The 24,916-nt window shown below is 40.9% G+C and overlaps 1 protein-coding gene and 1 long non-coding RNA gene across 4 annotated transcripts in view; both read left to right on the top strand.

The window, feature by feature from the left end:
- RAB3GAP1 (RAB3 GTPase activating protein catalytic subunit 1) overlaps positions 1 to 8,360 on the top strand; it is a 115,068-nt gene extending 106,708 nt beyond the window's left edge. For 2 of the 3 annotated variants that reach the window (XM_077747846.1, XM_077747845.1), the window contains exons 20-24: positions 308 to 404; positions 502 to 605; positions 738 to 853; positions 2,588 to 2,690; positions 6,577 to 8,360. In XM_077747846.1, the coding sequence (XP_077603972.1) occupies positions 308 to 404; positions 502 to 605; positions 738 to 853; positions 2,588 to 2,690; positions 6,577 to 6,813 (657 nt within the window). In that variant the 3' untranslated portion in view covers positions 6,814 to 8,360. Of the gene's footprint in view, positions 1 to 307; positions 405 to 501; positions 606 to 737; positions 854 to 2,587; positions 2,691 to 5,698; positions 5,836 to 6,576 lie in introns of those variants that run through there. The other variant, XM_077747847.1, reaches the window with a different exon arrangement.
- A 3,936-nt stretch (positions 8,361 to 12,296) lies between these two features.
- The window catches only part of LOC144218039 (uncharacterized), a 36,408-nt gene continuing 23,788 nt past the window's right edge, over positions 12,297 to 24,916 (top strand). The window contains exon 1 of the long non-coding RNA XR_013331030.1: positions 12,297 to 12,345. This is a non-coding gene — a long non-coding RNA (uncharacterized LOC144218039). The remainder of the gene's footprint in view (positions 12,346 to 24,916) is intronic.

Here is a 24,916-nt window from a genome sequence, read left to right as displayed (position 1 = left end):
TATCTCTAGGTGGTATAATTTACAGATGGTTTTTATTTTCTTTGTATTTTCCTTATTTGCATGTATTACATATGTAAGCCAGAAAAAAAAAATGTGGGAATATACACCAGTGTTAAAGACTGAAGTCCTGAATTGTTTTCAGTGACCTTGTTCTTACCATTGTGGGTAGTAGCTACTTACCTGGATGAGTACAGCAAGGTACTAAGAGAGCTCCCTGGTGCAGAGGATTTTTTTTTTCTTTCATAAATGGCTACTTTATTCTTTGACGGCTGCATTGATCATTTATGTAACATCGTGCCTCCTTCAGGTGCTGCACTATCTGGCAGTACAGAAACCTGCAGACCTTGCTCGGCACCTCTTACCTTGTGTAATTCATGCAGCTGTACTCAAGGTAAAGGAAGAAGGTAAATGTCTTATTTCATTAGTCATTAGTTCATTTCCAAAATGAAAGTAAATTTTGCCTGACTGCCTTAATGATGGCTTTGATCTTTTTCAAAACAGAAAATCTGGAAAACATTTCTTCAGTCAAGAAGATTATAAAGCAGATAATAACTCATTCCAGTAAAGTTTTGCACTTCCCCAATCCAGAAGATAAGAAATTGGAAGTAAGTTTGCTGTAGTGTTGGGATCTTGCCAAGTGGTCTCCACTTGGCATTGATTATTTTAAAGATCTCATTTTTTAAAGGCTGCTTTTTTTGCTGCTCTCTAATGTATGTCTCTCCCTTTTCCACTGTTAGGAAATCATCCATCAAATTACTAATGTAGAAGCTATAATTGCCAGAGCCCGCTCACTGAAAGCCAAGTTTGGAACTGAGAAATGTGAACAAGAGGAGGAAAAGGAAGACCTTGAAAGGTAATTGATAGTTGAGTAACTTTTATCTGCAGTAGGAAAAACCACCATTCTCTTTAGAAAATTTCAATAGAATGCTGAGATTCTTTTGTTGTACCCTTATGTTATTTGTAGCAAGCATCAGCTAGAGACAGAGAAATATTTAATTATCAAAGAATTTGACCTCACCTGTATTTCTGGGTGATTTCATTCCTTCCACCCTTAGAAATGAGTCAACCAGATCCTTTTTTCTAGGAATGTCCTTGTTAGCTCTTGGAGATGTGCCTGCAGTTGCCTGTGGAAGAGCTAGTTACTCTTTGTTACTTGCAGTGCCCCAGAACTTTGCTTTCGGCTTTCGCTGTTCTTTAACCACAGTCTGAGGTGTTCTGAAATTGTACTTCTGCCCAATATTTCTAGTTATTTATTTGACTTTAAACAAGGTTTTTGATAGCAAAGGTGCATATCCTGTGTACCTTGTGAACATGTTTTAAAAGAGTGACCAGATGGCCTCTCCAGGATGATACAGATGACCAGGTCAGTCATTTCCTCCTCCTGAGAGAGACTTGGCACCGTTACCTGTTAGTATGAGTCCCTGTCCATTTTTGTTTGTGGTACTTGAAAGAAAAATGTTGTTTTAATATGTTATAAAGTGTTTCCAAATTAGCTACTTCAGCAACTTGAATTTATCATAATTTTAAAGTCTTCATCAGCCTTTTGAGAAATGAAGTGGCATTATTGATCCTAAATAGTATTACATGACAAGACATGTGCTATAGGTCTTAACAAGTTCTTGTTAGAATTTTATACCTTCTGTTTGGTGAAATTTTGTCTTAGTTGTCTTTGCTCTTGAAAATTCCTTCCTTGTACTTGACGGAGGAACAAGGGGGAGAAGAAGGGCGGAAATGGTGGGGGAAAGGGAGAGAGGCAAACCATGAGAGACTCTTGAATGCTGACAAAAACTGAGGACTGATGGATGTGGGGGGAAGGGGGATGGGCATGGAGGAGGGCACTTTGGGGATGAGCACTGAGTGTTATGTGGAAACTAATTTGACAATAAACTATTTGTAAAAAAAAAAAAAAGAATCTAAGTAACAAATTCTAAAAAAAAAAAAGAAAATTCCTTCCTTGTAAATGAGAAGAATAAATGCTAATCAAGGGAATCATTTCTAAAATAGCAGTATGAATTAGTGGTGCAGGCACTATGATAGCTTCAGAGCTAAATACGTTATCTGTGATGTATGTGGAGGTGCAGTGTTTCCAGCACCTAATGGCACAGTTGAGATTTTGCCTAGCAAAATGTATCTTTTAAGTGTGTGCACGTGCGTGCGTGCACGCGCGCGCGCACGCACGCACACACACACACCTTAAAAGAACAAAAATGAGAAATGTGGGTCATTGCTTTGCTGTATACATATAACTGGGTTTTTGTTGTCCAAAAATACTGTTTGAACCTTTTATTTACTGTAGTATTTTCGAAGCTTCTAGTCTGAAAGACATAGACTGAATATTTCTTTTTACCGTTTGACAGAGATGAGATTTTAAAAATTCTTTGAAAATAACTGAAAGGCAGTAAGAGTGTCATTTGAGTCTATTTTAATTCCAAATGTGACTCTGTTCTCTTAGAGAAGTTCTACTCTAGCTTTGGCGGGTTTAGCCAGTGTCAATTTGTGAGTTTGTCCACAGTGTTAATCTGGGAGGACTGACACAGTGTGAACTGATTAGCTCACTTTCTGTCCTTTAATTACCTCTCTCCCCTAGGTTTGTGAGTTGCCTTTTGGAGCAGCCTGAAGTGTTAGTTGTGGGCGCAGGAAGAGGACATGCTGGCAAAATCATTCACAAGCTGTTTGTGAATGCTCAGAGGGTATGTGAATTTCCTTATTGACTGTGTCATGATGTCCCCAGACCTCTACTCAGTGAGATGCTATTTTGATTCCCACACATGGCTGATAATACAGCTGCTGAGTATAAGTCTCGGCGTTGGGTTCAAACAGTACAAAAACAAAGACACTCAATGGTGACTTCTGAGTCTTTGAAATCCATTTGCTTTCCTACATATTAAAGTATAATTATAAGTATATTTTAGGACATAAATTTCAGAAGTTAGAAGAGTCTGGAATCGATTGTTATAGAAACTAGTAGGGACTCAGTTAGCAATGGCCAGTGCAGTGCAATAAGAAAAAATGTTGCACACTTTCAAATTAAGATGGAGTTCAGTATTACCAATTTTAAAACCCATGGATTCACAGTTTTGCTTGTGAGGTTAGTATATCTGTTTCTGTCATAGTAAATCGATCTAAGGAAGAGCAAGATTTCAGATATTTAGGGCTTTGGAAACAGGCTCCAGGACACAGAAAGAGAGCCCAGTTGGAAAAATTTTCTTTGGTATTACCTCTGCTACGAGAGTCAGGGTTCAAAGGTTATGTAGTACTTTCTGATGTTCTGAAACTATTAAAATTATAATTTTTACGAAGGTAATGCTAGTTATACTTTGTGGATAACTCTGTACTGATGATGGTTAAGATGATTTTCATGTCAGGGCTCATTAATATTAAAGATGGTGATAAAAATATTATAGAGTGTGCTGTGGAAAGCCCCTGACTTAACGATGATATAACTTACAGTATTTGACTTTATGATGGTGAGAAAAAAATATGTATTCAGTAGAAACCATATTTTGAGTTTTGGTCTTTTTTCGGGCTAGCAGTATATGCCACCAGGGCAGTGGCAGGTCCCCGCTGTCACATGGTCATGAGGGCAAAGAGTTGATATACTTATCTGCAACTACTGTACTCAGACATCTGTTCCGTTCTCACTTTCAATACAATATTTTAATAAATTACACGATGTAGTCAGCACTTCATTATAAAATAGGCTTTTTGTGAGATGATTTTTGCCCAACTGTAGGCTTTATGTGAGTGTTCTGAGCTTGGGTAAGGTAGGGTAGGCTGAGTTACAATGTTTGGTAGGATAGGTGTAGTAAATGTTTTCTCAACTTAGGATATTTTCTTTTTCTTTCTTTTTTTAATGTTTATTTACTTTTGAGAGAGAGAGAGGGAGTGAGGGAGAGTGTGAGCAGGGGTGGGGACAGAGAAAGAGGGAGACAGAGAATCCCAATCTGGCTCCACACCATCAGTGCAGAGCCTGATGTGGGGCCCAGACCCACAAACCGTGAGATCATGACCTGAGATGGAATCAGGAGTTGGACAAGTAACCAACTGAGCCACTCAGGTGCTCCCAATTTAGGATATTTTCAATTTAGGATGGGTTTATTGGGATGTAACTTGATTGTAAGTCAAGGAAGGTATATAAGTGCAGGGTGCCCTTTGCCTGGAACTGTGATGACTCTAGAATGACCCACTTATGAAAGTGTCATTCTCAGAATCAAATAAAAAGAATTTTCATGAGTTTACATATGATATAAAAGCTGTGTAATCTCCTTTGAGTCCGTCTGGATTATTTCTAGTTAGTATAGTCAATTTCATAGCCAAATGTACTGACCTGAATTTTTAGCAAGAAGTGAAACCTATGATTATTTACGAGATTGCTCCCTAATTTTAAGATTTCAAGTTAAAAACCAAATACTTAATTTCCTTATAGAGTTCTAGAAAACAGTAGATGCTTACTTTGATTTGTTTTGTCTCTGCCATGAAACCAGGAAACAAGTTTGTTTTGCATCCTATATCCTTTACCAACTCACTAGCCAGAAGCTAATAACTCCATTTCCTGTCACCACCAATATGAATTTTTCTCCTGTTGCAGAATTTCTTTCCTCTGTCCTCCCTTTTACAAACTTGTTTATTAAGAGGATTTAAAATCCAAAGTATTTTTAGTTTTAATGCTGAGAGTATTCCTTGTTTTGAATAGTTAAGCTAAATTATTTTCTGCAAAATGGAAATTGTGTTTCTTCCCTAGAAAGTTAGTAAAAGTCAATTATAAAAATTTGGATAACACAGAAAATTTTAAAGAAAGAATTAATGACATTAATCTTTCTACCTACTGATGATCACTGTCAACATTTGACCTGTAGTATATATAAATACATGTATATTTTACAAAACCAGTATATTTTTATGTATTTTACTTTGTTATTCTTGTTTTTCCCTTAATTATCTTATTACATCAGTAAATATAGTGGTGTCTCATCCTTTCAATGGCCTTGTATAGCTAATTGCCTTTAAGGGATACTAAAATTGTACATTTTTCCCAGTTGTACAATTGTGATTGTAAAACATTTCAAACTTTCAGACCTTGTAGGGAATGGTTTTCAGGAGTTGGCAGACTATAGTCCATATAACAAGCACCTGATTGGTACATTTTTGAACTCAGACCTTAAATGTCTGGCTGTAAACCATTAAAGTTTATTGATGTAACTTCTCATTATCAACTGACACTTTATATCAATTTTAATAAGTCAAGATTAAAAAAAAGTTATGAAATTTCACTGAGGATTTTGTGTAGCATACAGCAGCTTTACATATTTAGAGCTTTTTGCTTAAAATTATGAACTTTATTAAAGATTATTAAACTTCATTATGATTAAATATATCAGTGGTGTATTCCACTGGAATTCAGCAAATAAACCACAGATTGGATTGTGTTTCAGTTTTATCAATTTTGTCCATTAAATGACACTGTACATTGCCTGTTGAACCATCAGATGCATGAGAAGTGGGATATGTCTGCTTAATTTAAGAGCTAGGTGTGTTCTATGTGGTATGTGTTTGTCTTGATATTCTTTTGATAGGATCATGTTCCTTAATGTAGCGCATGCTGTCTCTGAAATGATCTTGAAATCTCTTGTCTAGCTCTTTTTAAACCATCTTGCTTGTTTCCTTTTCATCACTGTTTCTTTTCTCACCCTTTCTCAAGCTGACTGAATCTTCTGATGAGGTAACAAAATAGCCTTTGTCCCTCATAGTCCCTCGTTCCTTCCCATCCTCTAACTTCATAAGGTCATTAAGACTAACCGCATCTTTAACAGTCTGGATTTGGCATACCTTTCATGCTGATGTTTAGTATAACATGATTTCATATTTCCATTGCCAAAACAATATTTTTTTTCTAAATCGATGGTATTGTGAAGGAAATTTAGTAATCAGAGAATGAAAGAAGTATAGTGATCAAAATTAAAATGAAGGCTCTAATTGAGTTTTTTAATGTAATTTTAATGGAAAGCTAGATGTCTTTAATATTGAGAACTTCTCTTTTTGGCCATTGCTACATTACATGGATCTCTATCATTTCTCTATCACCTTAGCCACCCAGCAAATAAAACCAGTGTCCCCAGTTTTAATTTGGCAAATGAATCTTAAAAAGAAAGAAATGAAAGAATGGAGATAAAAACCATCTTTCCAGACTCTGGGGAGAAGCAGCTCCTTACTCGACTGAGGACATCAGACTTGAACTTGGGTTGTTGATGGAAGAAACATGTAGAAACCAGTGCTACATTTTCCCTCTTTATCGGATGTTGGAATATGGCCCTCACTTTTCAGAGCAGATTGCCTGGCACTCATTATCTCTTTTGTCTCTGTCACCAGTTTATTTGTAATATCTGGCTCTTCATGCATTGTTTCAAGCTTCTTGCTTTTTCTGTGTTGGTTTTTGAGTAATCATAACATGGCTGACTGCATTACTGAGTAATGTAGAACATCTTTTATGTATTTATCATGTTTGTTCATCTGTCCTTCAAAATAATCTAAATTTAGCATTGGACTTGCTCTTGAATTTAGCATTTGATTCTGTTCAAGGCTGCAGCCATGGCTCCACCGGAGGAGGAACTGAAGAGAATGAGCTCTCCAGAAGAGAGAAGGCAGAACTCGGTGTCAGACTTCCCACCTCCTGCTGGCCGGGAACTCATTTTGCGCACTACTGTGCCACGCCCAGCCCCGTACTCCCGAGCTCTGCCTCAGCGCATGTATAGTGTTCTCACCAAAGAGGATTTCAGACTTGCAGGTGCTTTTTCATCAGATACCTCCTTCTTCTAATTCTTCTGGAGCCACCTTATTTATGGCTTCAGAGACTGTGCTGATCCCTTCTGTGGGAAGAGTTTGTGCCAGTCAAAATTTGAGAGACCATGAAGAGGACCTGTCCAGTCCATGATCAGGAATCATACCAGCATCTGAAAGACCGTCCAGCGTCATGCTTGGGCTGTGTTGTATCTTGATTTGGGCAGAGAGAATGGGCCTGAGCTTTGGAAAGATTTGTTCCCCAAAGAGATGGACCTTGTTTGAACAGGGGTAGGGGTAGCGGGTAGGGGTATGTACAGGGACCAGAAAAACAGCAGGCGCTCTCTGTACTCCAGTGGGATTGTGCTCATTTATTCTTTCCTGTGACTGCCCCCTAGGCTATCACCTTGCATTTTTAGTCTGTGTAAACACACTTGTATTTGTTATATCAAGTATGCAAAACAAAGTATCTGTTAATTCAGATTTCTGGATATTTTGGTGGTAGCTTTTTTTCCTCAGAATCTGTGTTTTTGAAATACTAAATGAAATTCTGTTTATTCAATCATCTAGTGGCTATCCTTATTGTATTAACTTTTGATGAGCATTTTGAATGTTCTAGGAGAAAGCCTAGAATTTCACATAATTTGTGTTTTTCCATGTAACTGACCTAAATGTATTCCTTCTGATAAAACTATATATTGAATGTCACTGCAAATTAGTTTTATATCTGTCTTATAAGGTTTGTTTCTCTTACGTGTTTTGTTTTTGGTTGACAGTGAGATATTAACCTGCAGACTCTTCTCTTCTGGCAGCATGCATTCCTTTTTTTTTTTTTTTTTGTTGGTAATTGCTGGCTGGATACTATATTTAATGGAGTAGAGATGAGCCCATGCTACAAATATAGCTTTGGAACATAGAGATTATCATGCAGTTAGTATAACTTGGTGTATATGCTAATGTAATGAATAGAAGATTATTTCAGTGAACTATTTTGCTTTTGTGTTCTAGATAAAATGAAAATAATCAGTTGGGATGTATATAGCACCCAGCATAAAGATAACAAGCAACATAATTTCTAGTTATGTAGTGATCAAGATTTATTAAGTCTGTGTTGCTGTATGGCCTCTTTTCAGTAATCTGAAATCTATTTTTAGGCCTAAAATTCCCATTTTAATCCAAAGCAAAAAATGGTTATACTGAAGCATAGACCTTGCCTATGTAATTTAAAGAATTAAATAGAGCTGTGTAAACTGTTATATTATTTTTGTAAAAAAAAAAAAAAGTGTGTACATATATATGTATATATGCACATATATATGTATATATCTATATATGAAGTAGGGGATGCCTGGGTTGGTTACCTCTCAGCCTTCACAGTGCTTTTCTCTGAGATGCTGGACTCGATTGCAGCTGGTAAACCATACCGATGCAGGCCTGAGGACTGAGCGCCATACCAAGTAGAAAATATATCTTTCAAGGACAGGGTTTGTCTGCTTTCCAATGAGGAAGTTAATAGTAAAGAAACATTTTTCAAAGAGGTTGGACTTTAAAATGGCATTGCAAGTCTAATAAAAAGGAAAATCTTGCTTTCTCTGGCTACTTTTCTTTTCTCTCCTCTGATGGGCACTTTATTCTTATTTCAGTTAGTTTTATGCTGTCTCACTAAATATTTGCAGCCTGCGGAATCTTACAGAAGTTTCAAGAACATGCTTTGTACCTTCTTTTTTATTGTCAGTTACCCCCCTTTACTTTTATTATAGTTATGTGTCTGTTTATTTCACAGATATACTTTTAAGTAACTAATTCATATCAAGTACTGTACTAGGCAGTAAAGATAAAATAGACACCAGAACACACTCCCTCCTTTTCAGTGACCTTCTTGGCTGGTAGCAAAGGTGGATGTTACATTGCCATAAAATGGAGAGAACAAGCAGCTCATTTATATGAATTGGAGGTCTGACATGTATCATTCATTCATTCATTCATCATCGTTCATTCATTCATTCATTCAGTGGCAACAGAGACTAATATATGCAATAATAGTCAATAGAGTAGTACATGCACTAATAAGGTGTTATGACAGGTTTTTCACTCAGGCTTTAGGGATCAGGAAAATCTTTCTAGAGGTAATTTCTAGATTGAGACCAGAAGATGATAGAGGATGATAAAGAGGTGAGGAAATATGGTTAAATTTCTTGCAAAGGAGAACTACATCCTGTATGTACACTTGACAATAGTTTATTGTGATTTTGCCACTGCTCCCCTGAAGTAGAGTTTACTTTGTATGTATGTTTGGACATTCCTTGTCTTTCAGTCTGGACTTAGCCATGACATTCTTTGGTCATTCTTTGGTATTAGCAAGTGTGACACGGCAGAGACTTGAAAAGTACTTACACCTTGGGGCTTGCCTTCTCTTCCTCTGGGAACCCTGAGACATGCAAAGAACCTGATGCAGAGAGTTGGGTGGTTTGTTACACAGCACAAGTGACTGGATGCTACAGGGGATGGGAAGAATGTTACAGGTAGAGAAAACAGAATGGGCAGAAACTCAGAGACATAAAAAAACCCATCTTTGGAGAATGGCCAACCTTTCAGTCTGCCAGGAGTGTGATGCCCAGAGTATTAAGAGGCAAGAAGTGAAGATGTCTAGGTAACCTGACATGGGATTGAAAAGTTCTGTGTAAGCACAGCCACAAGTTTGGGCCTTATCTTCAGGACAGTAAGTCATGGAAGAGTTTTAAGTAAGGTAGATTTCAGACCACACTGTAGCAGGGCAAACAGATTGGAGAGGATATGAAAGTATATACACATCCTGGGTCTTGTACTAAATTGGAAAAGTAGCAGTTATATCAGTAGTTTTTTATCCTCCTCTGTGCTTTGTAATGTGCTGTAAGAGCCTGATGAATGCTTGTGGACCGATATGAAGGGTCCTCACTCTGGGACCCTCCCACACCTATATATTCCTATAGCAGATAATAATTCAGATTTTTAAAGCATTTCTGTTTGTATTTCATTCATTAGTCCAGCAAATGTTTATTGAGTGCCAACTATGTGCTGGGTACTTACTGTCCTGGGAGTGGGGATATAGCAATGAAGAAGACAGATAAAAGACCCCCATGGATATTACATTTAGGGACCCCAAGTATAAACAAATTATCTTAGGGGAAGCAGAGTGTTTTTAGACAGTTGGTAAGGGAACGCCTGTGAGATGGTGACATTGAACAGAGACATGAAGGAAGTGAGTGAACCGGCTTGTGAGAACCTGGGAGATAGTTCCAAACAGAGAATAGCAAATGTAACGAAAGCCCTGAGGTGGGAGTAAACATGATTAGGTTGAAGACACAGAAAAATTGCCAGTGTGGTTAAAGTGAGTGAAGGGAAGAGAGCAGAGGAAAGAAAGTTGGGCAAATGCACAGGGACCAAGTTACATAAAGCATTGGGAGTTTGGGTTTGTTTCTTGATCAAAAGGGAAGCCGGTGGAGAATATTGAACAGGGTAGTATCGTGATTTTACATTTATAGAATTTGCGCTCTGGCTGCAGTGTGGACACTGAGAGGCAGGGGCACAAGTATGGTGTATATTTGGAAACAATGCACAGAATTTTCTGATAGAATCCCTGAGGGTATGAGTAAGTCCAGGACAATTTGAAGGTTTGGGACCTGAGTAACTGAGTGAATAATGCTGTCATTTACTGAGATGCAGAAGATTGAGGGAAGAGCATTTTGGGGGGTGATATAAGATTCTGAGTTAGGATATATTAATTTTGAAATAGCATTTAGATACCTGTGGTGTAGCCAGCCTCCACATTTTGACCAGTGAAATGGAGAAAGTGTTGGTAAGGCACGTCCAAGATTAGGTTATAAAGGATGTTGTAGCTTCCTTTTTAGCTACATGTTCTCGTGTGTCTCTCTGTCCCTCTTGTTGCTTGCTCTGGGGGAAGTCAGCTTCCATGCCACAAACAACCTCAGGAGAGGCCCACATGGTGAGGAAGTGAGGATGCCTGCTGACAGCCATGTGAGTGACATTGCAAGGGGATTCTCCTCAGTCTCAGAAGACCGCGCCCTTCTGCAAACCGAGACCCAGACGTACCCGGCTCACTGCGCCTGCACCGCTGACCCTCAGAAACGGTGTGCGATAATGTTTTTATTTTAAAGTCAGTTCCAGGGACAGTTTGTTTCACAGCAAAAATAACAAAATACCCAAGAGATTATGTAAATTTGGGGTTTAAGGAAGAGGTTAGAACTTGTGCAGTGAGGTCAGACTGTATGAGAGCCCCGTGGGGTGAGTACAATGCGAAGAAAGGTCTGGGGACTGAAGCCGAGATCAGGAAGTGGAGGAGGACTGCCAGAGGAGACTAAGGAGGAGCAGCTGCTGAGATCGAAAGAAAAACCGTGAGTGTGATATTCCAGAAGCTAGGAAATAAAACATTTGAAGGAGGTAGGAGTTGATCAACACTGTCAAATGCCACTGAGACGCAAACTCGGAGTGCCTGCTGCCTACCTGTGGGTGTTCTTCCTGGGAAAGAGCAGGGAAGTGCCTGGCTGGAGGGAGGATGGGTGCACTCCCCACTTCTGCCCAAGCCAGATGGGGCTGTGGCCACTGGGCACGTTCCTTGCCAGGAATTGGAGGCCAGGGGCCTCATGTAGGGTACAGTAGAGGGTGAGAGCATGAAGCCACTGTCTGAAGCCAACTGTGACCCTATTCCCCGCCCCACCCTTGCTGCCAGCTCCCTTCTGAGCAGGCAGGCGAAAGGATAGGGCTTGGCGCTCAACAAACGCTGAATGAATGAGTGCCAGTGAATGAATGCAAGTGGCGGGGGGTGTGGGGGGGGCACTGATGTACTTGAATCTTCTGGACTCTAGTTTTTAGCTCTTGCGCACTCTGAAGCCAGAATATTTCAGCATATGAGCTCCTGGGAGCTGGATGACTGCCGCTGGCCTTTCTCTAGCTCCAGGAAGTGGAGCACGGCATCAGCCTAGATAAATGGGCTTGGCTAATTCTTGAAATCTGATTCTTTATCTAGAATAAAGCTAGTTCCTAGTAGCATGCCTTCTTTGCCAGCAGTTTTTCCTGTGGCAGCTTGTGTCTGGTGGGTGGTCATGAATAAACCTCCCTCAGATGAGCAGTCTCCTGTATTGCAGGGAGCATTCCAGGGGTGAGCTTGTCAGCCGAGGAAGGTGGCTGCACAGAAGGCCCCCGCTCGGCCCCTGGTCAGAGAACACAGGAGTGTGGCCCAATCTGATTGGTCTCTGGGGAGCCGTCCCTTTGTCCCCACTGTGTGGCCCTTCTCGGCAGCAGGGGTCTCTGGCAGCGACCTCGGTGTGCGCTCAGAGGCACAAATCCCCCTGCCACTTTCCAACCAAATGAGCCTCTCTAAGGAAACTACGTTCCTCCCTCTCTGGTTGAAAAAAAGCTAGATTTTTAAAGGCAAAACCATGATAGAATATTCTTTATTTAAGTTTGCAGGTTTGTCTTCATCTTGTCCCAGAATAAGGTGGATGAATGGCCTGTGAGATGTGTGCAGGCTGGGCAGGCTTACGCTCGAGGAGCTGCTAGTTGGGTTCAAAGCTGGTGAGTTGACTATCTGCAGTACCGAAGCCTGTGATAGAAAGTATTCCCCAGGGAAGAACAGAATTCTTGTTTTCTAGAACTTTTTAGCCTTGTTTTTTTAAGACTTCTGTAACAAAGTACCATAGACCACATGGCTTAAAAATGGCAGAAATGGATTGTGTGAAGGCCCTCAAGGTGCTGGCAGGGCCACACTTCCCCTGAAACCTGCTGGACAGGCTCCTTCCCCGCCTTTCCCTTGCTTCTGGTGGTTGCCGGGAGGCCCTGCTACTTCTTTGCTTGTAGCTACAGAGCTTCGGTCTGGGCTCCTGTTGTCACATGGCTTCTTTCCCGGGTGTTTGTCTATTCCTATGACACCAGTATAACCTCATCTGAACTTCCTACATCTACAATGACCCTGTTTCCAGACATCACATTCTGAGTTATTAGGGGTTTAGGACTTCAACAGGACTTTCTTTTTGGAAGGGAACAGGGGTCAGAGTTCAACACATAAAAGTATCATTTGGAAGCCATCCAGATGGACAGATGCCCATCCGTTCAGTAGTAGGCCATAGAGACTGATGTGTAAAAGCATTACTCTACCTCCAGACGAATGGCTTTCAATCTCTGCTGCTTTATCAGCGGCAAGACACTGGGCAGGTAGATAAAGTCTTCCAAATGGAGACAAAAGTAAGTATCCAACACATTGTAACAAAATTAAGATACTATCTTAAAAATGTCCAGCATGGTACAGGGTGTTGCTTAATGAAGACCAGCTATTTAAGGGAACTGTACTATGAAGTGGCAGGGCTGTGGGTGAATGAATGGTTAGCCGTTGTTTAATGTGAGGACACACCTGCCCAGCCTGTGTTCATAGAGATGACTGCCCAAAAAGCCTTGTAATAGCAAGAGTGACTTTGAATCTCCCGACTGTCTCATCAATTGAACTGATTTCTTTTGATCCCTTTTTCCCTCCTTGGGTCACAGGCTCCATGGAGAAAACTGTATTTAACAAGCCAAGTAGACTCTGTCTAGGCACAGGGCTGGAGTGGGAAGTTGGGAATAATTGAGGCACGTTCCAGGCAGTGGGGCTAGTCTGCAGAGGCCTGTAGAGTGTCTGGTGTGGCCACAGGAGAATGAGAAGAGAGAGGCAAGGTAGCAGAGGAAGCGGTAGTCTGTTCGGTAGCTTCCCCTCCCCATGTAGGAACTTGGACCTTGTCCAGTGGCAGTGGAGGAGCTGGAAAAATTTGCAGTAGAGAAGGAGGGAGACAACTAGACACAGACTCTTAGGAGCCACAGTGATCCCCGCAGGGGACTGCAGTGGCCTTGGAGTTGCGGTGCTGGTGAGGGTGTGAGAAATTCGGCAAGTGACACAGCCAGGACTTGGTGGAGCACGGGAGGTGGTTAGTGAAGGCGGATGTGTCCTGGACGCCCAGCTTTGACCGGAGGGACCAACTGCTCGGATTCATGGTGCGTCATCAGCCCCAGCACGGTCACCTGCAAACGTAGCCAGTCCCCTCAAGAGATCTGCTCTGTCCACACTCCAGTGAGATCCACCCCTTTCTGTTATGTGACCCATGGTGGGGCGATGTCTATAAGGAAATGTCCATTACATACAGCATCCAGGTATCCTCAGTCTTGCCAGTTTGCTGACCACGGGGAAGAAGAGTGAGCGCTGGCGCTCCTTACCCTTCCTTAAGCAGCGTCCTCTGCACACACATTTGTCAGTAGAGTGACATTGGCTCCCTCCAGGGGCTGGTCAGACCTGATTAACAAGTGATGGGACACAGACCAAAACTTTCCTTAAGTTCTTCAGCCATTTGACAGCTTGAGTAAATAATGACTTCTCGGTGCTATTTATTCTCATTCTTCCTTCTCAGCCCTATTTTTGGCCCAGAACACTTTTTATTTTTGTCTGTGTTACATAATGAAGGAACCGCATTCTTAGTAACCCACTGTCACTCCTGTGTTATCTTGCCTACATGAAAAAAAAGGAAATATTTTTGGAGTGTGAATTTCCCAAACGTTCTCTGCTATTCTGGGACTGAAGGCACAGTGTCAGGGAAGGATCACTGCCGTGGGGAGAGGGCCCAGTCTTCCTTGGCCGAGGCTGAAACCTGGTCCTTGGAAGCTGGCTGGAGACTTCCTTTGTGCCCCGCCTGCCCTGGACACATGTCAGGAGCTGTACGTTTACAGCAGCTCATTCAAGTGCCCCCGAATATTCTTCATCCCTGCTCTCCATTCCTGTTGTTTCAGGATAGGCACAGGATGGGGAAACAACGGCTGTAGGCGATGAGACGCTCTTCCTAAGCAGTCTAGTAAGAGGCTGCACCCCTGTAGGGGTCAAACGAGGACAGCAAAAGCACTTGGGGCAAATTTGAAAAGCCTGTCCCGACCGGCCAGATGGAAGCTTGTGTAGCTTAATTAGATGTGGTGTAAGAAGGCAGCTTCCCTAGAAGGGGTCTGTGTGGAGGCCACTCAGTCCCGACTGGCTGCCTCTCGGCTGAGCCATAGATGGTCTTTGAAAAATGATTTTGTCCAAAGAGCCCAGGAGTTTCACATCTTTTGCCATCTGGCTGGAGAGCAGACATGTTTCCTTCATGTGTTTAGGGGATTCCCCAGGAGAGTCCTGGTTGGAACCTGCTTCCGGAAGCTGATGTATGACCCACCTGTGGGAAAAGCTGACCTACCTACCTTTAGGCACTGGTGTGCTGCTGGTAGCAGCCCAAGAAGGACTACTCGGGTCCTAATGGGAACATCTCAGCTCAGCAAGTCCTGTGAGAAAGTCAGGATATAGGTGACCCTCGTCACTGAAGATTTCAGCTGAAACTTTTGCAAATAGTCAAATTATTATAAATGATCTTGGAAGAAGGTAATTGTCCCACACTGAAATAATCCAGAGTTTTTCAAGCACAAATATATCTTTTTTAAATAAATGTTTATTTATTTTTGAGGGAGAGAGAAAGACAGAGTGTGAGTGGGGGAGGGACAGAGAGAGAGACAGAGGGAGACACAGAATCTGAAACATGCTCTGTGCTGTCAGCACAGAGCCCGACATGGGGCTTGAACCCATGAACTGTGGGATCATGACCCGAGCTGAAACCAAGGGTTGGACACTTAACCAACTGTGCCACCCAGGTGCCTCTAGTTGGGTTTGTCTTACTGTAACAAAGACCCAAAGTAAGGATTCATGGGGAGCAGTGAGGGCTATGAAATAAAACTCAGCCATCATAGGACTTGATCTCATGGAGTCTAGAGTCAGGAGGAGGTTTTCAAATTTGGGTTAGCTCTTGTGGACGTTTGGGTTAGCTCTAGAGGACCTTAGCTGCAGGAGTTCACAGCTCCTCCCTACTAGCATATGACCATGAATGTGAGTTGGCTCCAAGTGACCATCTTTCTGCCCCAGTACCAGCCAGCCTCCTCATCTTGTTCATACTTTGGTTCCTGTGGACTGTGAGCTTCCTCAGGGCCCAAGACAGCTTCTCTTCCCTTCCACATCAGCACCTTTCAGTACCAGATTCTGTTACTTCCTAGCTTGGTCTTTCACTTTTCCAGTTCTGTAAAGTACATGATCAGCCCAGTTCATCTTTTCATCCAGCCTGTTAGGCATAATTTGTGGGCCTCTAGCCAGGCAACAGATTAACTTCCTTGGATTATCCCTTCAACTGTACCTGAGATATGTTCACGGATGTTCATGGATTGCCCTCCTAGGAAAGGGTCTTGAACAGGAAGGAATTCTTTGGCAGGAGGTGTTGCAGTAACTCTAGAACAGTCGTGTTCATGATTTTTGTTATTCCTGAAAGTTTCTTCTTAATATTTTATTTGGAAATTATTTCAAACTTAGAAAGTTGCAAGAATAGTACAAGGAATCCATCACACAGACTCACCCGTTGTCAATATTTTGCCATTTTCATTTTCTAGGCCTAGTTTTTAATAAATCTGTGCTTAATAGAAATGATGAATGTCTCCATCTCCCCTCTGCCCACTTAGCTTTTCTCCCACTGTGTTCTGATGGAGAAAAATGACAAAAGCGATGCTGGGTCAATTCTCAGGAAAGAAGTTGTAGCAACATTTGGAGCTGATTTAGGAGATACAGTTTCAAATTTGAACCCTATCAGATGTAGTAGAGTTCTGTTGTTACTTTTATTGCATATGATAAAGTCATGTGGTTAAAATTCAAGGGTAGATAAAGAAAGTGGCTTCCCAGATTCTCTGAAAATCCATAGCCAAAGCAACTGAAATACTAGGTAAGTATTAAATGCCTCTTAAAGTGTATATTATACAAATTGTAATTATTTTAAGATATAATTTACAATAACAACAAAAATTGCCTAGCAGTGAATGTGGCAAAAGATATACAAGTTTTTTGTAAAGCATGTTTAGTACTTTTTAAAAAGTTTTTATTTTAATTCCAGTTAGTTAACATACAATGGTATATTAATTTCAGGTGTACGGTATAGTGATTAACACTCCAATACATCACCCAGTGCTCATCGCAAGTATACTCTAATCCCCTTCACCTTTGTAACCCCTACCCCCAGCTCCCTTCTGGGAACCGTCAGTGTGTTCTCTATAGTTGAGAGTCTATTTTTTAATTTGTCTCTCTTTTTTTCCCCTTTGCTCATTTGTTTCTGAAATTCCACATGAGTGAAATCATATGGTGTTTGTATTTCTCTGATGGACTTATTTTGCTTAGCATTATACTCTCTAGCTCCATCCATGTTGTTTCAAATGGAAAGTTTTCATTCTTTTCCATGGCTGAGTGATATTCTAGTGTGTGTGTGTGTGTGTGTGTGTGTGTGTGTGTACCACATCTTTGTCCATTTATTAATTGATGGACACTTGGCTGCTCCCATAATTTGGCTATTGTAAATAATGTTGCTGTGAACATAGGGTGCATATATCCCTTGAATTGGTGTTTTTGTATTCTTTGCGCAAATACCCAGTAGTGATATTGGTGGACCTGGGGTAGATTTATTTTCATCTTTTTGAGGAACCTCCTACAAATTTTAAAGATTTAAAAAAATTAAAAAAAAAAAATAATCTCCTTACTCTAAAATTTTAAAGCTACTTGGGGTGTTTTCCACAGTGGTGCACCAGTTTTCATTCCTAGCAATAGTGCACGAGTGTTACTTTTTCTTCACATCCTCACCAACACTTACTGTTTCTTGTGTTTTTGATTCTGACAGGGTGAGGTAATATCTCATTGTAGTTTTGATTTGCATTTCCCTGATGATGAGTGATACTGAGCATCTTTTCATGTGTCTGTTGGCTGTCAGGATGCCTTCTTTGGACAGTTGTTTGTTCATGTAAGATATGAAAACTTTTTAAATGAGAAAATCTTAAAACTTTATTGAAACAAATTAAAAGGCATACATTGAGAGATATGCATTGTTCTTCCATATAAGGCTTTAGTATCACAAAGATGTCAGTTCTCCCCACAGTGACCCACCTATACTATTCCTAATAAAATCTCAAATAGGTTGTTGGGGTTTTGTTTTTGTTTTTGTTTTTTTTTTTTTTCTTTTTGCATTTTGGTGGAACTAGAATAGTTGAGTCTAAAATGTATATGAGGGGCACCTGGGTGGCTTAGTCGGTTGAGCGTCCGACTTTCGCTTAGGTCATGATCTCGTGGTTCGTGGGTTCGAGCCCCACGTCGGGCTCTGTGCTGACTGCCAGCTCAGAGCCTGGAGCCTGTTTCAGAGTCTGTGACTCCCTCTCTCTCTGACCCTCCCCTGCTCACGCTGTCTCTCTCTCTCTCCTAGAAATAAATAAAACCTTTAAAAAAATAAATAAATAAATAAAATGTATATGGAAGAGCAAAAGGCCATAAATAGCCAAACCATTCTTGAGAAAGAGCAATAAATTAGGAAATCTTGCTTTATGAGATATTAAAACTTATTATAAGGGTATAATAACTGAGAGTGTGGTATTGACTCAAAGTAGTTCAATAAGACAGAGCCCCAGCTATATAAGGAAACTTAAGTTCTGATAGAGACAGGCAGATCAGTGAGGAAATGATGGCATATCCAATAAATAGTGCTTGGACAAGAGGTTATCCTTACACCTCAAAAAGGAAAAGAAGTGAAATTGGATGCTTATATCACTACCTACTCAAAAATCAATTCTTGGCAGATGAAAGATTCTTATATAAAAACAAAGAACAGAAAACCAAAAATAACCCATGTAAAATGTTTAGAATACTATGTGGGAAAGTAGCTTAAAAAAAAACTTTTTGGGAGGGCACCTGGATGGCTCAGTTGGTTAAGCATCTAACTTCAGCTCAGGCCATGATTTCATGGTACATGGGTCCAAGTCCTGCATTGGGCTTTGTGCTGACAGCTCAGAGCCTGGAGCCTGCTTCCGATTCTATGTCTCCCTCTCTCTCTGCCCCTCCCCTATGTGTGCCCTGTTTCTCTCAAAAATAAACATTAAAAAAATAAGTTTATTTATTTATTTGGAGAGAGAGTGCAAGTTGGGGGAGGGACAGAGAGAGAGGGAGAGAGGGAGGGAGAGAGAGAGAGAGAGAGAGAGAGAGAGAGAGAGAGAATCCCAGGCAGGCTCCATGTTGTCAGTACAGAGCCTGTCATAGGGCTTGAACTCACAGAGATCATGAATTGAGCTGAAATCAAGAGTTGGATGCTTAACTGAGCCACACAGACACCCCAAGTAGCTTTAAAATTTTAGAGTAAGGAGATTATTCTTTTTTTTTTTTTTTAAGTCTTTATTTATTTTTGAGAGAGAGAGAGAGACAGAGCATCAGCAGGTCAGGGGCAGAGAGGGAAGAATCTGAAGCAGGCACCAGGCTCTGAGCTTTCAACACAGAGCCCAACGCAGGGCTCCATCTCAGGGAGCAAGATCATGACCTGAGCCGAAGTCAGACACTTAACCAACTGAGCCTGAGATTATTCTTAAATAAGACACAAGAATACTAATCATAAAGAAAAATATCAATTAGGCTACATTAATATTAAGAACTCTTTCTCAACGAATGCCATAAAGAATATGAAAAGAGAAACCACAGATTGGAAAATGGTATTTGCACACAATCAACATGAATTAGTGTCCAGAACAGATTTAACAGATTTAAAAATCCTGAATCATGAGTCAAAAAGGGCTAAAAACCTATGAGCAAAATAAGTTAAAAAAAAAAAAAAAAGACATAGACTAGCCATAGAAGAAGAAAAAAGAATGAGCAAAACATTTATGAGATGTTTATCCTCTTTGGTAACTTGAGAAATGCAAAGTAGAGCCATAGTGAGGTACCATTTCACACACAATGAATGGACACAATATTCAAACATTGACAAGGATTTTGAGCAACAAGGGCTCACCATTGCTGGCAGCGGTGCAAATCGGTGCAACTTGGGAATATAATTTGTGTTTCCTAACAAAATGTGAACACATACAGAGCCTATAATACAGTAACTTGTCCCTGGGTATGATTTTTAGGGAGTGGTTCTCAGAGTGTGATCCCCAGATGGGCGGTGCCAGCATCTTTTGGAACTTGTTAAAGGTGTACATTCTCCAGCCACCCAGACCAGTTGAACCAGAGACTCTGAGTCTGGAGGCAGCAGTATGTCCTTGAGCAAACCTTCCAGGTGATTCTGATGCACATTCAAACTTGAAACCACTGCTTTCGAGAAATGTTTGTGCATTTGTGTACCAGAAGACATGAGCGGGAATGTTCACAGCAGCATCATAGAGTCTGCAGGCCAGAAGCCCTGATGCCCTTCAGCAGTAGGAAGGATAGTCACGTTACAGTCCATAGAGCAGTAAAGATAAATGATCCACAGTGACACTAGCTTGGGTGACACAGAACTAAGTACGGAAAGCCTGTCACAGAAGCATATATGCAGTAAGATTTCATTCATTTAAAGGCCCAAAACAGGCAACTCCAAACAATACACTGTTTAGGAATATGTACATATGTAGTGTTCCTAATAAAGAAAAGCAGGGGAATGATTTACACACATTTCAGAACAGTGGTTGTGTCTGTGGGGATGGCAAGTGGATGTAGTTGGGGAACAGAATAAAAGCATTAAAGGTACTGGAGATACCCTATTTTTTACACTAGGTGGTGGGTATATTGCTGTTCATTTTACTATTTTAAAAAGCACTATATTGAGTGGGAACTGAACATTTCACTCATGTAAGATGTAGGATTGCAAACTTGAGATGTGGTATTTTCCTGATAGAAAAGACTTTCATATAGAAATGAACATGGATGGAACAAGAAGCAGGGTGCAAATATGCATTATGTTTTAAAACACTTTAAAGGTGTGCAGTGGTTGGGACCCCCTGGGGGCTGCTTCCTCATACTTCCTGACAGTACACTGTCACTTTGTTCTGCCATTATAGGTACTTTTCCTGGGTAGAAAAGTTGACAAGATGCTCCATGAGCAAGGCAGGGAGTTAGAGCTCATGAAAACTTCCCCTAATGATTAGGGTGTTTAGGCCAATGGTCTGTGAGCTAAGTGAGGACGTGGTCAAGGGCCCCAGGCCCCTCCATCCCTTTCCCTGCATGACAGTCCAGGAGGACCCCATGCTACCTGGTGTAGATGTAAGTGGAGGAGGGTTGCCTGGCCCACTTCAGGCTTTCCACAAGTTAAAGAATAAACCTTATTTTGTTAAGCTATTGAGAATTGGACTTTTTTCTGATGTGGGAGCTAGCATTGGGTATCCTAAGATAATTACTAATGGAGAACAGAGACTAGGTCACACTGGTGTTGTATAATAACCATTCAGGTGGCAAAGCTGGTGGTGTGGTTCCTGGGGGTGTCTTTCTGGGGGCCATTGCTGCCCCCAAGTAAATGATTGCTACCCGTGTCTGAGAATGACAGGTAAGCAAGTGTTGGAAAACATCTGCTGTGGTCTTGACTTGCTTCTCATGGAGAACATTAGTTTGCTCACTTGTAACTCAGGTGAAAGTTGTGGCATTTGTAAAAGAGCTTGAAGTCTTCTGGGGCTCAGGAAGGGTTGCCCTCTTCTCAGAGTAAGTCCATCCTTCCTAAACATCCAAGGAAAGTGTTTATGTGAGGACTGGGGTGGACCACGGAGAGAAGGTCTCTAGAAAGACCTTCTCAAGCATCCCCTTCCAATGTCCAGAGATTAGTCAGAGATCCTGTCACTGTGCTGTTAGCAGATCTCAGTGTCTGACAAACAAGTCAGGCATGCCACCAGCAGAAGGCTTCCCTGGGGGAAGGAGCAGGCTTCTCGGGGAAACATTATCAGCCAGGTATTCTTTCATAGAAGAAGGGTCATGATGGACAGTAGAAAAATGGCATGTAAATTCTGTGAGTACAGACCTAGGTGCGGAGTCATGATGAAAGCAGGGCATCCAGAAGAGTGAAAGGGACCACATGCTGCAGCCTGTTTCCTCCGACTCTGCCACAGCTCCCAGCTCCTACCAGAATGTTCTCAGCAAGGAATGAGGATTTGTTTGTTCAAATCACCCTAAAATACAGCTTTGAAGACTTTTACTGACTTGGAGGGAGAATGGGAATAGAGCCTGATGTTGGCGGCCTTGAGTCTAAAGGTTACATTGTGCCCCACGGTTCATCCTGCCTGTGCTTGACTGCTTTGGGCATGATCCTGAAGAAATGCCACGTTCCAACCCAGAATTGTAGGCTGACTCAGTCACAGTGGTACAAAAAGCTAAGAACTCTCCAACCATTTGAGCAGGAAGATAATTCCTTTGTTACCCTCCCTCTGAAAGAAAAGAAAATGTCATTGGGTTCTCATGCAGAAAGAGCGTTCTTTGGAAGAGTGTCCAAAAAATTACACCAAAACAGATCTTTTGCCAGGACACCATTTTATCAGCTGAAAGATATTTATGCCTATGCTGATAATTCTTTTTTTTTTTTTTTTTTTTTTAATTACTAGGAGAGAGAGAGACAGCGTGAGCAGGGGAGGGTCAGAGAGAGAGGGAGTCACAGACTGAAACAGGCTCCAGGCTCTGAGCTGGCAGTCAGCACAGAGCCTGACGCGGGGCTTGAACCCACGAACCGTGAGATCATGACCCAAGCGAAAGTCGGACGCTCAACCGACTAAGCCACCCAGGCGCCCCGCCTATGCTGATAATTCTTGTGGCTTAGCATGGAAAGGATGAGGAGGGGGCTAGAGATCAAATGCTCACTCATTTTTCAAAGCAACAATTAGAAGACACTTTGGGAAAACATCCTGAGTTACTGATATTCACCATCCATTAGGTTTACTAGGAACAATAGGCTGCTTTCTAAGTAAAACATTTATAAAAATAACAAAAGAAGACAGAAATCATGCCAATTAAATGTGATGATTCATTTGGTGGTTAATTCAGATTGACGGAACAGTCCATATAGCAGATGCCTTATTAGGAGTTTTATAAATTGGATTGTGAAGTGCTAGAATTGGTATTTCATTCCTCACCTATCCTGACTGCTTCCTTTTAAGATCCATGTGCTCAAGGGCCTTTTGAGCAATAAACATATTGAGATGTAATTACTAGGTGCAAGGGCCTGGTGCACAGAAATAGGGACAATAGGGACGGTTGGAGGAAGGTAGGAAGTAGGGTGCTAAATGAAAAAGTTACCAGTAAAGTAACAGACTCACCTACAAAATGATGCCCTCAGCAAGCTAGGAAGCCAGCACTACCCAGTGCATTTCCCAAGAATTAGCTTTCAGCTTTTTACTGTTAGTGATGTTATTGAGTGTGATGTTAGCTGGGGGTTTGTCATATATGGCAAAAAAGGTATGTTCCCTTTGTACCTACTTTGTTGAGAGTTTTAATCATGAATAGTTTTTGAATTTTGTCAAATGCTTTTTCTGCATCTATTGACATTCTGGTGTGGATTTCATCCTTCAGTTTGTTAATGTAGTGTATCATATTGAATAATTTATGTTTTTAATTTTTAAAAATGTCCACCTTTATTTTATGTTTATTTTAGAGAGGGAGAGCAGGGGGGAGGAGTGGAGGCAGAAGGAGAATCTCAAGCAGGCTCCATGAGCCTGGGATCATGATCTGAGCTGAAATCAAGAGCTGGACTGAGCCACCCAGGTGCCCCAGTTTGTATGTATTGAATCATCCTTGTTTCCCTGGAATAGGTCCCACTTGATCATGGTGAATGATCATTTTGATATATTTTTTAATTATGTATGCTAAAATTTTTTGAGGATTTTTGCATTTATGTTCATCAGGGATATTAGTTTCTAATTTTCTTTTGTGTAGTGTCTTTGTCTGGTTTTCATATAAAGGTGATGACTGGCCTCATAGAATGATTTTGGAAGCATTCCTTCCTCTTCTGTTTTTTGGAATAGTTTGAGTAGGACAGGTATTAACTCTTTATTTTTAAAATTTTTTTTATTATTTTAAAAAAATGTTTATTTTTTGAGCAAGAGTGTAAGTGGGGGAGCAGCAGAGAGAGAAGGAGACCGAGGCTCCAAAGCAAGCTCTACACTGATAGGCTGACAGCAAGGACTTCGATGTGGGGCTTGAAGTCATGAAATTCAAGATCAAGACTTGAGCTGAAGTTGGACGCTCACTGACTGAGCCACCCAGGCACCCTGGTATTAACTATTTAAATGTTTGGTAGATTTAACTGTGAAACCATCTGATCATAGACTTTGGTATGTTGGAAGTTTTTGATTCCAGATTCAATTTTATTTCATTCACTTTAGGTTTAGGTTTCAATTTCTTCCTGATTCAGTCTCAGAAGACTGCATGTTTCTAGGAATTTATCCATTTCTTCTAGGTTGTCCATTTTGATGGCATATAATTGTGCATGGTAGTCTTTGATGATCTTTTGTATTTCTATGTTAACTTCTCTTTCTTACGTGATTTCATTTGAGTACTTTTTTTTTTTTTTTTTTACTAGTCTGGATAAATACCATGTATTTCTGAACAGGGTAAGCAGGAAAATGTTAATTCTTCCTTGGGCAAAATGAGAAGATGGTATCTGCCTTTTATTTGACATACAATTCCCAAGATTTAGGGCCAGTTTTCAGCAAAACTATATAAATGGGTAAAGCATATATTTAAAATCCTGCTATTTGGGAATCTTACCCTCCTCTCTAAAACTGGCTGGTCCTGTTCTTTATATACCCCTCTCTTGTAATAAGCCACCCACTACATTTACCCAACCCTTCAAAGCCTTTTGCCAGCCAAAATAAAGCATAAAGGGTGCCAGCTGTGATTGTCAGGATACATTAGCAACAGACATGAAAGAATCTGTTAGAATCTGCTAGATCACGCGCTCTTGAAGAGCAGACACCATTACATCTTTCTCTATTCCATCAAGTTCCTGCACTACATATAACTGTTAAATGAACAATTAATAGAATTGATACAGAACTGCATTTATTATTACATCGTCTCCCTTATCCATGGGTCCACCTTCCATGGTTTCTGTTACCCACAGTCAACTGTGGTCCAGAAGTCGATCCTCCTGGCATATCTTCAGATCAGTAGTAGCCAAACACTATGTCACAGTGTCTACATCATTCATCTCACTTCATCACACCATGTAGGCATGTTATCATCTCACAGCATCCCAAGAAGAAGCAGGAGTACAGTATAATAAAATATTTTGAGTGAGACCACATTCACATAACTTTT

Source organism: Crocuta crocuta, unplaced genomic scaffold, assembly GCF_008692635.1.
Source record: "Crocuta crocuta isolate KB4526 unplaced genomic scaffold, BGI_CrCroc_1.0 scaffold427, whole genome shotgun sequence".
In the NCBI taxonomy this organism is placed as follows: Eukaryota; Metazoa; Chordata; class Mammalia; order Carnivora; family Hyaenidae; genus Crocuta; species Crocuta crocuta.
The sequence above is the reverse complement of the archived record's forward strand: the minus strand, read 5'-3'. Positions and strand labels throughout refer to the sequence as shown.